General features: G+C 33.3%; 1 protein-coding gene across 2 annotated transcripts; it reads right to left on the bottom strand.

The window, feature by feature from the left end:
* Window positions 1-4,242: 4,242 nt before the first annotated feature.
* LOC138306347 (leucine-zipper-like transcriptional regulator 1) lies at window positions 4,243-17,911 on the bottom strand. Of its 2 annotated transcripts, none has more exons than XM_069246781.1 (6): window positions 17,695-17,911; window positions 15,900-16,285; window positions 10,228-10,606; window positions 9,890-10,143; window positions 9,497-9,654; window positions 4,243-9,224 (listed from the first exon to the last, which is right to left on the bottom strand). In XM_069246781.1, the coding sequence occupies exons 2-6, from the start codon at window positions 16,148-16,150 to the stop codon at window positions 9,148-9,150; spliced, it is 1,119 nt and encodes a 372-aa protein (XP_069102882.1). In that variant the 5' UTR covers window positions 16,151-16,285; window positions 17,695-17,911; the 3' UTR covers window positions 4,243-9,147. The 2 variants fall into 2 exon arrangements, with proteins under 2 accessions (XP_069102882.1, XP_069102881.1); XM_069246780.1 differs by having other exon boundaries at window positions 15,900-16,275.
* Between the last annotated feature and the right edge of the window lie 608 nt (window positions 17,912-18,519).

Here is an 18,519-nt window from a genome sequence, read left to right as displayed (position 1 = left end):
ATCCTGTTCCGTATTCTTACGGCGGCGATAAGTTTACCAAAATTGTTTAATAATGTAGTGCGAATTTTCTATGTGTTATTAATCGATCGCCAGGCTTTATGAAGCCACGCCTCTTGCTCGCTCACGCACGTGTTTCCATTTGATGTCGGAGTAAACATCGTACATTGTAGCATACACAAAACAAAATGCAAAGTCACGTGCGGTTTGATTGGCAGCTGGCGATTCGTCAATTACGGCGGCACAGAAGTGACAAGGAAAACAAGTTTTATTATGTTTGACGAATTATATTTTAATGAATGGCGAGAAATAGAATTGTTTTCTTTCGACTCATGTAAAACATTGCGTGTACTGCAAGACATGAAATTTCCCTGTGTACTTTCTCGCGTGGAAGTTTGATTTCATTTCAGTGTTTAGTCAATTGAGCGATAGTGACAACACTATACAAAAATAATCCCTTAGTGTAAACAATATTTTTTCGTATATTAACACATACATACAATACATTAACACATTTCGGAATCGGAAAATAAGCTTAGAGCTTATATAAAATCTTTTCCCTGAAATATCAAGCCAAATCAAAACTTCTGCACTGGAAATACATTTACAAGATAAGTACATAGAAAGTTTAACGCAGAAAAATATTTACTTTAGACAAATATGTGTATATAGTAACATGTGGTGAATATAATATTAATACATACAATGAACATACATGTGGTGATTACAATATACGAGAATGGATTCTTGGTTCTATTAAAAATTGGTAAAATAAAATAATTCCTTGTTTTGATATTTGTGATTTCATATCAACCACGATAACGAGGAAATTTCTACACAACGACTCTTCCACGTCCCAATTGTTAGTCGAAGTAAAGGTGTACGTGTACACGTTTAAAATAGCTCGGAAATAACCGAACTGGTCCTATTTATTCCGATCTGTACGGCTATTGCCAATATTGACCACGTGATACGGCTCGGGGGTTTCGATCTATACGGGTATTACCGATGTCGGTCACCTGATGCAACTCGGTTTTCCGATATTATCCGAAAGTTTGAAACATGGCGTTGACTATGGCGATTCTTTCAAAACGTGTGATATTTCATGCGACATTTATTGCTATGTCAGTAGTATATTGGTGCTTTCATTGATCTGAACCAGCGAATATAACCATCCATATTCAAATATTGTATGTTTTACGACAGTTTGTGATGGTGAAAATTACAAGAAATTATACACCTTTAAAATGAGCATCTGCTTCCCATTTGGTTGCTTTATACTGATCCTAATATGTCCCCACTACTGTATACATTGACTGTGTTGTATTATGCTAATATTCATATGACAATTATAGCCGGCAGAGATCTTGTTTATTTTGTTGTGAACGGGGATTACCTTTGTATCTACTTATAGATAAAACTACCACCAATTTTCATAATGGAATAAGAGCCATGTATAAATCACTAACAAGGGGAGATTATACAACCTAACAATATAGTGTCATATTGATTTATTTGATACAATAGTAGTTTACTAATGTCACATTGTTTGGGGTTGATCTACATGGACCCCTATAGAATGTTATTGTCTGTAAACGCCATGGTATTGATGAGATTAATAGACATAACACTTTACGCTGATAATTTTAGCGTGCGACCTGAGCAAGGGAGGTAATTCAGTGCCCATGGTTGTCTTATGGAGGACTCCAATTGACCACTTTCAAATAAACATCGCACGGTATACACAACCTCACTGATGTCACTGTTGTCTGTATATGTTACAGTTAAGAATCCAATGTTTGTCCCCCAATAAAAAACAGATTTATGGTTAAAGAGTCTGAGAATATATTGTCATTATTGAATAAGTGTATATTCATTTATAATGTAGTTTGAAGCGAAGTTGTAGATTCTGACCTTGTGTGTAACATGCCGTAAGGTGCACATAATTCAATTATGTGCTATTATTTGCAAGCGCAATTCATGTTGAACTATCAGATCACTTTATTTTATCAATTGTATGTGGTTTATCGACGTTTTTCATGTTGGTAATACTTCATTATTTTAGAAGTTTTATTTATTTTAAAGCGATACCATACCGCCTTGGTCCAAAAATAGTAACAGTTATTGCAGCCTCCAGGAAAAAGTGATAGAGAAATTGCAATGAAATCAATCAATGTTCTGCAATAGTTAGTTAGTCAGTGGTAATATGTTATAGAATGACCTCGGGGATCACCACAGGTGAAAATTCTATGATGGGGGAAAGTGCGTGATGGTTTTTTTACTCAAAGAATTCACGCGCGACCTTTTCCCTAAAGGGTATTTAAAATAACACAATTAAATGATATCAAAGTGATTTTTTCCTTTGCAACCAAAACTACTTGGTTGAATTTAGTTCTTATATCATTAGTTATTATGAGAAATATCCAACATTTGCTAATTATGATTTGTCCAGCAAAGCTTTACTATAAAGTGATCACATTGAAGTCATGATTTATATAAAAAGAAAAGTCCTTGGTCATTTAACATTTATCCAGAGTAGGCTCTTCTACATCTTGTATTTCTTAAATCATGTCCATTTGTATAATGTTAATTTTTCAATGAATATATATTTCTTCAACATTTCAAAAAATATTAGCATTTTAAAATTATGCTTTTTAAAAAAAGAAAAATGAATTAAACATATTATTTATATATTCTGAGTAAACCATTTGGACGACACTACAATTTGAACTTTAGCAATAAAATAAAATATATATTAATCCGTGCTGGTTATTATGTAAGAGTTACTTTCCTTGATTTTGACCTGTTTTGATATTCGATGAAAAAGAACGTTTTTCCAGCAAATTAGCCTTATATTTTAATGAAACTCAACCATATATTGTAATATGCATATAGTACACGATTGTATAGTTTGTTCTGAGGTTAATATGCTTGTAATTCACTATGGCATGTGAACATTTGTATTACGTTTGCAGCATCAAATGCCTGCAGATGACCCAGGAAATAAGATAGATTTTCTCAATAAGTTCAATTTGTTTAAAAATGAAATTAGACATGAGTAGAATATATTTTAACAACATTAACTGATTATTTGTGGAGATCATGATCATATTTTTGTTCCATTGTGTGTTAAAACTTCACACAGTGCATACCTAATGGTAGGCCTATGTTTGGGCAGACACAAGTCGTATAAACTTCTATGGTGTAACCGCTCACTTGCATTGCACCTCATCATGGATTATATTAGAATTTGTTAACTATTATTTTCATTTGTAATAGCTGATCATTTTTGTGGTTTTTCTTCATCAACATGCTACTAATATTGAACGATGTCAACACTTTCTGCCATCTTTGATATCTTCTGAAAAACCGCTCTGCGTTTGAATCAAATATAACTACATGCATCTTATCGATGTGAGGTGATGGAACCATACCTTTCGTCTTATCGATGTTAACTTTAAGGTGCCATAGCTTGGAATAGTTATAAAATACATTAAGTTGCTTTTGTAAATCTTCCGCAGAGTCTGCAAGTAATATAGTATCGTTAGCATACAGTAAGACATACATTTTTAGGTAAACCTGTAATTCATTCTCAAGTTTTCCAGATAAAGCTGACAAGTCTTTACAATCATATGATTCTAAAAGGTCTTCTAAATCGTTTAAAAGTAGTGAAAATAAAAATGAGGATAAGTTTTCACCTTGTCTCACTCCAGCGTTACAATTAAATATATTAGAAAATAATTTACCTTTGCTTTAATGTCATTATACATATTAATTATTAAAATAAAACACTTTCCATTTATAACACTTGATATTAATTTGTTCCATAATCCTAATCTCCAGACACTGTCAAAAGCTTTTTCGAAATCTATAAAAGCACAACACATACGTTGTTTGAATTGCTTTGACAGCTCAATTAAAGAATAAAACGAAAATATGTGATCTAGGATAGAGTATTGCTTCCGAAATCCTGCTTGTTTTTCAAGTATAAGTTCAATGTTTTTGGCATAGTTATTTAGTCTTTCATTAATGATAGTAGTAAATAGCTTACCCAAACAACTAACAAGAGTGATAGGTCTATAATTTTGGCGTCAAACCCATCCCATATACAGGTATGATATTACCCATAAGCCACGACTTTGGTATGTTACCAGTGTCAAATATATAGTTAAAAACTTTTACCTATACAGGAATCATAATATCAATGGTAGATTTAATAAATTAATTACAAAATAAGTCCTCACCAACAGCCTTATTGCTTCTTTATTTACTGACACATATAAGTATTTCAGATGCTGATATTTGTTGATTCAAGATATCATGAACACCAAGGTTCGACAACTCTTTGATTTCTTCAATTGATAGTACATGGTCAATATCACCTTCAACATTATTATTAAAATATGTACCAAAAAAGTTGAAAAATCCATCGAAGCTTGCCAAACACGATTTATAAATGGAATTATCTTGATTCAATATTTCCCAATATTCTTTTGGGTTTCTAGATCTTAGATTATTTAACTTGGTTTTTATATTCTTCTTATGTGAATTCACAGCAGATTTCAGTGTCTTATGGTAACTTCGTTCCTTATCACATATTTTTTTCTTTAAGTGCAATATCACCTTATCTTTTGTATAATCTCTTGGCTTTTCTGTAGTTTTGTCTAGCAGATTTACATTCAGTAGTAAATCAAGGCTTTTGAAAATTCTGATACTTCTTAATAGATTGGTTGATACCAAATGCAGCATCGACAAAGATTTCACACATTATATTTACAGTTTCATCAAGTGAATCTAAATTACCAGTTTCGCTATTACACATAGCGTCTACAATATTATCGATATAGGGAAATAATAATCCTTTACCAGCATCACTTCACTTTTTAGGTTTCAACAGTGAAGTATGGTGTCTCTCCCCGATCTCACTTGTATCAGAAGAATGACATTTTTAGATAAACATAAGTGAATCGGACAGTATACATCTGACAACAATGTGGAGAATTCGTTAATTGAGAACTCATATACCAACTTTAAAAAAATACAATTACTTATACAATAATCCACAACACTTTTGTTTTTAGAAGTTAACTTACCGACTCCACAATCATCTCCCATTCGACCATTCAAAATAAAATATTGCAATTATTACACATGTTTAGCAAATGTTTACAATAATTATTACACACTTTATTCTGAGAGCTTCTCATCTGAGATACTTGAATTTCTTCAAATTTGTGAATATCAGAGTGGCTAAAAAGTGCATCCGATACTTCAAAAAATCAGGTTGTTCTGCAGTTCTACTATTAAAATCACCAAGCAGACATATATGCTTAAAATATCCACTTAGGTTCAATAATTCATTCTCAATTTCCGCAAATCAATCGATTGAAGCCTAATTCGAATTAGCGGGGGGAATTTCATTCAAAGCAAACAATGCATTGCCTCGACAATTAAGTACAGAACTATTTATTTTAATACATAAAGTATGTTTAGAGTCAGGTAAGTAATGTGTTTAGCATATTCATTTTTAACATAAACAATTATTCCACAAGATTTATAAGTATACAATGACTCTCTGTGCTTACAATATTCCGTGAACCCATCAATATCTACTGAGTCTGCCTCATCAGTTTTTGACTCGGTGATACAAATCATATCATACTTCGGTATGTATTCAATAAACTCTGGACATTTAAGTTTACCTACAAGACCATTTATATTTACACAGATAATTTTAAACGAGTCATTTAATTTCTTCCTCCGCGGGATCCTAGACGGTTTTGACTGACGTTTCTCCGTCAGTCGGGACGGTAGAGGAGCTCCCTCCTCTTCGAGGATTGTATGACGAAGTAAGGTCACCTTATTACTATATCTGAGAGTTGATAATCGTATCGATTAAGGTTGTCATGTACATGTACGTAAATAATACTGTGACCGTTTACATTAGTTTTATCGTTAAAATCAAAATACTGAATGTACTGAGGTTTGTTTTATGATCAATGTAGATAAAAACAGTGTTCATAGTATTCAATGTTCTAGTCCCAAATCTAGTACTAAATTCAGTTTATTGTTCTAGTCATATACATTTCCCATAATTTTGGTAATATCTTGCTATGTATGTTTTAAACAAGCTTGTCATATAAGTCAATAATAATTGACATACTGTATCAGAGAAATATGATTTAGATAATCTGATATAAGTTGTCTAAAGATAAGTCATACCGAACAGTTTGTTGCTCTACAGTCAAGATAAATCCTAACTTATGTATGTTTTGTTGACTGATTACATTTATAGACTTCTAAATTAAACACAACCTCACTGTTGTCTGTATGTTTACAGGTCTAGTCTCCTTAGCCCCTATACTTACTTAGTCACACCAATTTTGATATAATTATGGATGAGAAGTATGGCGTTTTATAATGAAACCCTAATAAGATGAATGTATTTGAAATTCTATAAATGCTCCCTCTACTTCAAATTGTATGATGTATGGAGAACTTGATATTGAAATTAAAAAAACAAAAGATAAACTTTTAGATTTGATTTAAAACTAAAAACTGCGTTAAATAAGCAATTATTATACAGGTGTCATAAATGGAGAACGGTGTTTTAATTCCATATATCGATTTTATTAAAAGTACATGTACATTAAATAATTGTGGACTTACCAATAAATGGTTAAATCAAAATTTCATTAGTTCAAAGTGGCTTTGTTTGTAAAAGTAATTTAAAATTAACATTAGTTGACCAATTCAAACAAAGCTGGTTGAAGACATGATAATTTTTCAAAATCTTTCATTTTAAGAGTATATAAATATGAAAGTTTGAAAATAATCTTAATATTGTAACAAAATGAAATTCTGTAAAATCATACAGATTTAGAATTAGAAATGCCATTTTATCTGTAAAAACTTACCAAGAACTGCCCATATTTACAAATATTTATCAGTTATTGACCTTTGGTGAGGTCTATATATATATCTATTATGGAACTATGGAACGATATGCTTCATGTTAAACGTCACGTGACCATGTATTAGCCAATGGTAGTTGAAAATCAAAGTATATCTACTATAAAATAATCTAATGTAAAATTACAATAAAATATAAACGAATAAAAGACAAGAATTAAATATAATGCCTGTACTGCGAAGTTCCTTATGATGATTGAAAATACCAAGTGTGTGATTCCCCTTACATATGTTACCGACTGACAAGTCCTCCATCATACTTGGACCTGTGATAATCTAAAAGTAACTAGTCTCGAAAAATCACAATCCAGACGGAGATATCAGGGAACGGATATGATTATAGACTTAGTAAACGAATTCCAACAGTCCGTGAAATTCGCTATCCGGATGGTTTGGGCTGGTGACAAAAGTGTTCGGATTAATTCCATGCAAGACAAGGTACACAGTATAAAATATTAGGAGTTAACAACAGGTAAGGATAGAATAAAGAACCTTCCGGAGGCACGTGTACAAGGTACACGGTATAAAATATTAGTAGTTAACAACAGGTAAGGATAGAATACAGAACCTTCCGGAGGCACGTGTACAAGGTACACAGTATAAAATATTAGTAGTTAACAACAGGTAAGGATAGAATACAGAACCTTCCGGAGGCACGTGTACAAGGTACACAGTATAAAATATTAGGAGTTAACAACAGGTAAGGATAGAATACAGAACCTTCCGGAGGCACGTGTACAAGGTACACAGTATAAAATATTAATAGTTAACAACAGGTAAGGATAGAATACAGAACCTTCCGGAGGCACGTGTACAAGGTACACAGTATAAAATATTAGGAGTTAACAACAGGTAAGGATAGAATACAGAACCTTCCGGAGGCACGTGTACAAGGTACACAGTATAAAATATTAGTAGTTAACAACAGGTAAGGATAGAATACAGAACCTTCCGGAGGCACGTGTACAAGGTACACAGTATAAAATATTAGGAGTTAACAACAGGTAAGGATAGAATACAGAACCTTCCGGAGGCACGTGTACAAGGTACACAGTATAAAATATTAGTAGTTAACAACAGGTAAGGATAGAATACAGAACCTTCCGGAGGCACATGTACAATGTACACGGTATAAAATATTAGTAGTTAACAACAGGTAAGGATAGAATAAAGAACCTTCCGGAGGCACATGTACAAGGTACACAGTATAAAATATTAATAGTTAACAACAGGTAAGGATAGAATACAGAACCTTCCGGAGGCACGTGTACAAGGTACACAGTATAAAATATTAGTAGTTAACAACAGGTAAGGATAGAATACAGAACCTTCCGGAGGCACATGTACAAGGTACACAGTATAAAATATTAGGAGTTAACAACAGGTAAGGATAGAATACAGAACCTTCCGGAGGCACGTGTACAAGGTACACGGTATAAAATATTAGTAGTTAACAACAGGTAAGGATAGAATACAGAACCTTCCGGAGGCACGTGTACAACGTAAACAGTATAAAATATTAGGAGTTAACAACAGGTAAGGATAGAATACAGAACCTTCCGGAGGCACGTGTACAAGGTACACAGTATAAAATATTAGTAGTTAACAACAGGTAAGGATAGAATACAGAACCTTCCGGAGGCACGTGTACAAGGTACACGGTATAAAATATTAGTAGTTAACAACAGGTAAGGATAGAATACAGAACCTTCCGGAGGCACGTGTACAACGTACACAGTATAAAATATTAGGAGTTAACAACAGGTAAGGATAGAATACAGAACCTTCCGGAGGCACGTGTACAAGGTACACGGTATAAAATATTAGTAGTTAACAACAGGTAAGGATAGAATACAGAACCTTCCGGAGGCACGTGTACAACGTACACAGTATAAAATATTAGGAGTTAACAACAGGTAAGGATAGAATACAGAACCTTCCGGAGGCACGTGTACAAGCGATAAATAACCACATCTCTGATCGAAACAAACAATATGTGTTTCACCGACTGTGACAGATATATTTTTTCTCGACTTTATATATGAATTCTCTCTGAACGTTCCAACAACAAAGACGAATTGAAGTGTCTGCCTCCATTGACCGCTAATCAGCCGATTTGACATGTGTCTCGTCGCGATCGGATGCTTGTCCCTGATTAGGTATGGACGCAGCCATAGTCTAAATTCTCGTAGACCCCTTCTGCTGATCATGTCCGTCCTTGTCTGTCCCGCCACCACTTCTGTTGTCATGACGACCTGTGTCAAAATAAAAGAAGAAAGTGCAATGCAGAGTTAAATCAAATGAAATATTTTAATATTAATATTTACAAATTCGAGCAACATTTCTACGTTATGCCTGATTAACTGATTGTTCATATTTTAATTGTTTTTTATATTCGTTATTTTCTTGTAATAGTTCATTATTTTTTGCATACATTTCCGGTATCATTCTTGAGATATATTTCATCATTTCTATCCAGTGTTTGTCCGATAAATCGATTATCAATTTGAAATATCATGGTACATACCCTTTACAGGTTGCCAACCATCATGTCGGATCACGAGTCCCCTTTTTATCTCAGCGCACATTTTTTTCCTATAACTGTCCACGTGGTAGGTCCGTGCTAGGTCTTGAACTGCCTCGCTGTTCCTACCCCGTAGGACAGTGACATCAGTGTACAGATACCTAAGCAAATAGAAGCAACCGTATCAAGCTTTGGCGCACAAAATGTAGCGCATGAATAAGTTTTACATATTATCAAAAAGTTCAGCTGTATTTATACTATAAAATTTAATATATCAACAGATTAATAATATGAAATTCCTTATTCGAACTTTTTTCAGTTTTAAAATGTTGAATACCTAGTTGCACTCTCTCATATTGATTAATTACTTCAGTTAAAACAGTTAAAATATACTACCTGAGAAATAAATAGAAAACGCTCGGAAAGGCCTCTGGAAGGATTATCTCCCGTTCGCCTGCTGAATCACCCTCAAACATAGCATAGAACACAGGACTTCTGCTGATAAGTATCAGACGATGCGCGTGGATTGGTTCCAAGTATCCCCCAACCATGAAAACTACGTCACCTCTGCAGCAATAGTCCAACAGGTTTTTCAGACATTCTATTAAGGTCTTATTTCTGGCAGTATGCCTCCTATATGGTAACATCTCCTTCAAGACAAACAAGAATGTTTGTATGCCAAACGTCGGCAATTTTTAACATGAAATAAAATTAAGAAAAATTAGAAACCTTACCTTTTCACCATGAACTTGTTTTGCGTCGTTTAGCCATGTATGAAGTATCGAGTGTTTCTCCTTCCCTTTTCCAGCTTTTTCGCTGTATACTTTAAACATTTGTGCGACGAAAGGATAATCCGAACTCTCCAGGTCTGGTAAGCCAATCTCTTGCATAAAGTCTTTGTGTATATGCCCGAGACATTTTATTTGGACTGATTCAATATCAAAGAGGATTGCATAATCTAGTATTGTAAATACATTTTCAGAAGATATCGCACCCGAAAGATAATTTTCGCAATCGTCTGCCAGAGTATCAATCCAATATTTCTTTGATAAGTAAAGTAGAACCGCTACTTGGTCGACACCAGTCATTTGAATTTTATCGGTGTACAAGTATCTGTAATGTAATGCATATATATGTTGGAATCTGTAATACATATCACACACATACAGGTATCGCTAATGTAACACACATACAGGTATCTGTAATGTAACACACATACAGGTATCTGTAATGTAACACACATACAGGTATCTGTAATGTAACACACATGTAGGTATCTGTAATGTAACACACATACTGGTATCTGTAATGTAACACACATACTGGTATCTGCAATGTAACACACATACAGGTATCTGTAATGTAACACACATACTGGTATCTGTAATGTAACACACATGTAGGTATCTGTTATATAACACAAATACAGGCATCTGTTATATAACACACATACAGGTATATGTAATGTAACACACATACAGGTATCTGTAATGTAACACACATACTGGTATCTGTAATGTAACACACATGTAGGTATCTGTAATGTAACACACATACTGGTATCTGTAATGTAACACACATACAGGTATCTGTTATATAACACACATACATGTATCTGTAAGGTAACACACATACTGGTATTTGTAATTTAACACACATACAGGTATCGGTTATATAACACACATTCAGGTATCTGTAATTTAACACACATACAGGTATCTGTAATATAACACACATACAGGTATCTGTAATTTAACACACATACAGGTATCTGTAATGTTACACACATACAGGTAGCTGTAATGTAACACACATACAAGTATCTGTTATATAACACATACAGGTATATGTAATGTAACACACATACAGGTATCTGTAATGTTACACACATACAGGTAGCTGTAATGTAACACACATACAAGTATCTGTTATATAACACATACAGGTATATGTAATGTAACACACATACAGGTATCTGTAATGTAACACACATGTAGGTATCTGTAATGTAACACACATACATGTATCTGTTATATAACACACATACATGTATCAATCGGATCACCTCGTCATTTTCTCCGAAACTAGACTCAGACCTAAGTAATAACCATTTTGAACTACTTTCGGAAAAAATGGCGGCGCCCATGGTAGCACGCTTCAACGTTATCAGTTGGCTATAAGAGGTATTTATTCCTCGACTGCATCTATATCTACTGTACATGAATTATAGATGATGGTATCTTTGATTTTGTATATAGATTACAACCAGAAATTTGATTAATTGCCTCATTTTTGATAATGACTCAGGTGCTCTCTTTTGGGCGGTGTACGGTCAAACAGCAGGCCTTGATTCAAAAGGTCCCAGTGAAAACAGTTCCGTTATTTAGAGTCATCGATGTAAAAATTAAAATTCAAGAAACATTTTACGACTTTGTTGTTTATTCATTTTTCAACCGTTTACGTTCAATATTTCAAACTTATACCATCTAAAAGTATATATCTAAATGTCTAGAATTGAATTTTATCTAGCGGTAGTATGATAATTTAGCATATTGGAGGGGATCCTGTGAACAAATTAATCAAATTTTTGCACAGTCTCTTTAAAAAATCTACCCTAGGAGTAATGGTAGAGAAAATATGCTATAAAAAGTTTTTTTTCATTACGTATCCCTACTTTGAATATAGTGTCCGATAGTTGTAATGTCTTCGAATTTCTTGTGGTAACGAAGATGAGTTTATGTAAAATAAGAAAAAAAAAGTTAAATCATAAATGCAATTGATCTTGTGAACCCTCAATTGCAACATATATAGATAACCTTTTTGATTTAAGGAGGGGCCGGTATGTTTGGGGTTTTTTTTGTGTGTGTGTGTGTGTTTTTTTTTTTTTTTTTTACACACAAGTCCGTTCTGCCACGCGTCCCGCTCTTGAAAGTTACTGTACGTCACTATATTGTACAATTTAACGACTAAAGACTTTTATTTTCGTCTCATTCCCCCTTTCTTTGATTTATTTAAATGATGAAAATTGTTCCATAATATTACTTTCTCGGAAAATGTTAAACGTGATTGCAATGTACATGTATATACTCTTTAACATCATAAACGTTTACGTATTTCAAGATTATGATCATTTTCGCAATTTTTAAAATTCGCTACATTTCGTTTTTCGATAGCATTTTCCGTGTCTCTTATATCTAAGCAAGTTAACTACAAAGTATTTTGTCTTATTTTGAGTACCGTGTTCGCATAAATTCCAGATACATTATCTGTTCTGGGACTATCGGACCTTCGGCCTAACGGGCCTTAGGACTAACTGGCCTTCGGACTATTGGGCCGTAGGGATATGAGAGACGGGTATATTTCTAGATTTAATATGACTTAGCCACACAAAGCTAAAACCAAACACGAAGTGGTAATCAATTAGCGTCTTTATGGTACATTAATGCTAGGAATGGGGTACATGTGGCTACTTCAAACAGCGATATCGGACTCAAAATGTGTTTTTAATGGACATCACCAATTTTGTTAAAAGTGAATGTCTTGTAACATGTAATTGTTTTATCTTTACGTATTATTAAAATGATGATTAAGGATATCATTCAAAAGGTTTTGAATATTCTATGAACTTCTTTAAAACCATGATTACAAACTAATGAAATTAGCGGTATATTAATAGCTGCAGTATTAGTAAATTTGTTTGTACATGTATGATTATAATGGCTGATAAGTAAAATCAGAAGAGGAGTTTGTAATAATTATGATAATGTTTCCTTGATTGTTTATATGTTCACGTATATATATATATATATAAAATATATACATTGTATTTATATCTCATTTTCTGTATCTCTTATTCGAGGAATAAAAGTTTTAACTATGGAGAATTAAATTTTTAATGATATATTAATTGAACTGATAATGCCACGCGACCGGAATCACGGATGAAGCATGTAAACAAATTAGATTATTGTCTATATCGTTTTCATATGAAAAAATGTATCTTATCTGGTCTTCAAGTTGGAACAGTCACCACACAAATAAATGGATATTTCGGTACAAATGTGTTTTAAGATGCTCCATCGCCGACAGAGAATAAACGATACTCATCATTTGAAAAAAAATGGTGTTTACTCATGTAAATGTATGTCTTACTAACACAAAAATATGTAAAATAGTATATTTTACTAAATGGTGCATGCGTGATCAGTACTTTATTCCATATAGGACATAGTGCTATGGACTTTTTTGGAAAGCAATTAATTATTTTTGACATTTTTTATTTTGAAGTAAAATTAGAAGCTCAAACTTTTCAATGACGGTAATGGTGTAAAGTATGTAACTTTTGAAACTGCAAAAAACTTGATTCGTCCGCTCCTGTTTTTTATAATATAGAAAAAAATACCATTGGTCGGCGGTTTTAATGGTATAAATAACGCACGAACTGAGGTACAATTTATGAACATTCTTCAAAGTATAATGTATAAAGTCATATATTCCATTCATAAAAGGTTACCGTTGGATACATTTTCTAAAACATTTCATAGTTTCTTGTTCGAGCATTCATGTTCATTCCAATAAATATATCTCATACGTCTTGTAAAACACAAATTTAGATAGTATAAATCAGGGAATTTGTTTTAAGTTCTTCTTTGTGGTACATATAGAGATTTGAAGCAGACAAAAATAACGCTGTATGTTTCACAAGGGAGGTAACCCTCTATGATATAGTCCTACAGGTAGTGGTAATTTGGTCATTGTCCGGCGGATCACAAAATACATCATTTTCATGTGTATTCATACAGTTAGGTCCGAGCCTATGTTCGAAGAAGTGGGCGAGGTGTTCCGATTGATACATGTATCTGTAAGGTAACACACATACTGGTATCTGTTATATAACACACAGACAGGTATCGGTTATATAACACACATTCAGGTATCTGTAATTTAACACACATACAGGTATATGTAATGTAACACACATACAGGTATCAGTTATATAACACAACACATACAGATATCTGTAATGTAACACAATATGATTGACCAGTATAAACGTAAAAATGGCAAATATATCTCACCACGCGAAAAGTATCTTTACCACCGGGTTATGCTTAAAATTGCTCCACCGCCAACAGAGCATAAACGATACTCATTATTTGAACAATAATTGGCGTTTTTATCGTGGATACAAATGTCTAATTAACACAAAATATAATGTAAACTTATTTATTTTTGCTTTTATTACATGCGCAATAAGTACTTCATTCCATATACAACATAGTGCCGTAGAATGTTTTCGGGATGCAATCATTTTTTTTTTATTATTATTTTCATCTTGAAGTTAAATTAGAACCTCAAACTTTTCAATGGTGGTAATGGTGTAAAGTAAGTAACTTTCGTTACTGAAGAAAAGTACTAAATCGTCTGCTCCTGTTTTTGATAGAGAAAAATACCATTTGTCAGCGGTGGAGCATTTCCAATTATTCGTGGCGTGAATATATTCGCGAGTGTTCAATTTCGCAATTTTCATACGTAAACATTTCGCAATATCATTATTTTTGCGATAAATAAGCCAAGTTTTTTTTTTGCGGCTAAGAAAGGTCTAGATATGCTTATGGCTCTTTTTGGCACCTACATCTACCAAATTTCAAATTAAGTATTAAGAAATTAAGTTGCTGCGTTTGAAATATCGAATACGCCCCTGATAAAAACCTAATTATTTTTTTGTTGACAGAAAGTATGCTTTTGCTTAATAACCATGGAAACTTTGCCTTAATTATGCAAATTTGAAAATTTTGTCAATGTTGGCATATTTTTTGATAGTTTTCCTTGTAAAAGCAATAGAGCACAACCTAGAACAAACTTTATATTTTAAGGGAATTAGCAGAAACAAAGAATGTATCATTTTGAGAAATATTAAGTTTGTTCTAGAATGCGCTCTATGTTACTAGATGAAAAACTGCATAAAAAGGCCAATTTTGATGAAATTTTCACATTTTGCATAATTTGTGTATAATAAAAATGGTTGCCATGGCAACTAGAACTGTTATATTACCTAATAGCACTTTATCAGATATGTCAGGTAGGTAGATAATATTTGAAATGCAAGATTAGCATCTTAAAAAAACAAACTTTGAAAAATAGCGAGATTTTGGGGCCACAAAAGACCCTTACCATACCTAGTCCTTTCGTGATTTCAATGTCTTTACAAATATAGGTAATATTTACTATATAAATTAACGGAGATATACTTTCGTGAATTAACTTGGATTGTGAAAATAAATAGTACGCGAAAGGAAGGTGCTTTACAGTAAGTATTCATACCTGGAGAGAAAACACACATTCATCGGATTAATTTGCCAAACGAAAAAAATACATACGGTATCACTATTAATAAATATCAAACCTTATAAATAGGTGAAAAATGTCTGGAGGGGCGTCGGTAATAACAATGTCGCCTTTCTCTTTCAGGGACCCTTCAAACATTACTGAGAAAACCCGACTCCGGCAGGACAGGATAAGTTTATGGGCGGATATCCTTGTGCGAGGTTCGCCTACAAGGAATATGACGTCACAATCTGTGCCGGTAAGGAACAGGAATTCCAAACTCTCCTGGATAGTTTTGCGTCCGTCCAGTGAAGGGGGACCAGACGCCATCACTCACAGAGTAATACAGAGTAATACAGAGTCAGTCCATGGGTCCTTGGTACTACAGAGTCAGTCCATGGGTCCTTGGTACTCAGTCCATGGGTCCTTTGTTCCTAAGACTCAGTCCATGGGTCCTTAAAATGACTTGTATAAATGTTATATTTGTATTAATTAAAGTTTTGAAAAATAACTATTAACCTGAAATCCTGTTGTGTAATAAACATAGGCTTGTATTTATTCGGTGATCGGTTTAAATGAGATTTGAATAAATTGAGTTATCTGGACTAAAATTAACTACCTTGAAATATCTTCAAATTGGAGATTTGACCATAACGGTATATGTCATTATGTCAAGTCGCCACCTTGTGTATAGCTCAGCGTTTCCGCAGTTTAAATGAAAAACAGTATTTTAAGAAATTATCCTTAAAGAACCCCATTGTGTGCATTGTGTTGTTACAATCGTGTAGCTTGCGTTATAGACCAAAACAATACCAGTCCTTGACAATCGAGGCTCTGTACACCCACAGTTCTTTAAATGAAGCGCCCTTGTTATAAATACGCTGTTGTTATTTTGTCACATTATACCATATTAGTTTATAACAGACATGAGTGCATGTTTTATTTTATATTTTTAATTGTGATAACTGAGTTATGTCCCTTCAAAATCTTTGATTTAATATCCAAAATCACATTTTTTAAAGACTAAAAGTATTGACAAGTACTAGATTGACAAACTAGCTGTATATGTCCCTGACATTATTGACAAGTACTAAATAGACACACTAGCTGTCCATGCTCATAACATTATTGACAACTTATGTCAGATTGTCAAACTAACGGTACATGTCCATAATATTATTGACAACTTATGTCAGATTGTCAAACTAACGGTACATGTCCATACTATTATTGACAACTTGTGCCAGATTGTCAAGCGAACGGTACATGCCAATAACATTATGGGCAAGTACTAGATTGACAAACTAGCTGTATATGTCCCTGACATTATTGACAAGTACTAAATAGACACACTAGCTGTCCATGCTCATAACATTATTGACAACTTATGTCAGATTGTCAAACTAACGGTACATGTCCATAATATTATTGACAACTTATGTCAGATTGTCAAACTAACGGTACATGTCCATACTATTATTGACAACTTGTGCCAGATTGTCAAGCGAACGGTACATGCCAATAACATTATGGGATCGTGCTAGTATGACTGACAGAAGTAGAAAGGGTAAGTAAACCATTGTATATAATTGATACCTTTTAAGTCGTTATATATGTTGAAATTCACAGAGACTTTTTCTATAATTTAACATGACGAATATATATGTGCAAGTAACACAGACTAAGTTTATGTCCATCTCTTTAGTTTTGGTCAGTTGTACATCGATGTTACATTGTAGTAATGTTCGCCCCCTGCAGTACACTCAGTACTTCGATTATGAACAATATTGTTGATATTTCATCTATATATTAATTGTAAAGATGTCCTGATGAATATGAATGTAATAATTATCATAAAACCAAGTTGAAATTACCTTTTCCAATACCCGCAGTAATGTATAACGAGTTATGCCACCCTTGATTATAAACACGTACTTCACATCCGACAATACTTCCGCTTTCGTACTCGGACCAGGAAGATATCCAACGTTAGTACAGTATGGCGCATGTCAGGTTTTAATTAACATGTATTTATATAGGATGTATTTACCACGTGAGATTTTATTGTTTCTTTAATCATTTGGCTAATATTGTCAACGCTTTCAAGTATACAGGAACGTTTACCAGTATGCTTCCATGGAAGACTATAAAGGTCGCAGAAGTTAATTACATATAAGGCCAGAGATTGTGTTATAAAACATGCACTCAAGAAAATTTCATTGTGGCAAAAAAAAAAAAATCTAGATACCACAATAATATCACCATAATTTAGAAAGGACGCATGAAATGGTTTTAAATTGGCCATATATTTAAGGATTGATTGTCAATTTTGTTGCTTGCATTGACTGATGAAGAAAGTCAGTTCATGTAACATTTGCACGAGATTAACTTTCTTCATCAGTCAATGCAAGCAACAAAATTGATAATCAATCCTTATATTTACATTAACCAATTTAAAAATTCCGCTGTTAAAAAAAGTCAAATTATATGTGTTCGGTATAAGATTATTATACAATTTTGCAACATTGTACCAGTTATCGTACATGTATGTACAGCTACGGAACAGCCGCCAGTCAGTTCTTCTCGTCACCAAGGCAACACAAAATGTAGTTCCGAAAATAACTTCATTCTTTGTGCGTTGTTACGATAAAAAACGGAGATTTTGAAATATTGTTTTTATATTCAAGAATTAATGGCTT

The sequence above is a fragment of the Argopecten irradians genome, chromosome 13, assembly GCF_041381155.1.
Source record: "Argopecten irradians isolate NY chromosome 13, Ai_NY, whole genome shotgun sequence".
Taxonomy (NCBI): Eukaryota; Metazoa; Mollusca; class Bivalvia; order Pectinida; family Pectinidae; genus Argopecten; species Argopecten irradians.
Note: the sequence above shows the minus strand (reverse complement) of the source record. Positions and strands in the feature narration are given on the sequence as shown.

Bases quoted from the DNA above. Each gene is read 5' to 3' on its own strand.
- LOC138306347 (XM_069246781.1), bottom strand. From the start codon at position 16,150: ATGGCGTCTGGTCCCCCTTCACTGGACGGACGCAAAACTATCCAGGAG. The intron at 10,607-15,899 runs GTTTGATATTTA...ATTACATTACAG, and splicing joins ATTTTTCACCTATTTATAAG to ATACTTGTACACCGATAAAA. The intron at 9,655-9,889 runs GTAGTATATTTT...CTATTTGCTTAG, and splicing joins GTTTTCTATTTATTTCTCAG to GTATCTGTACACTGATGTCA.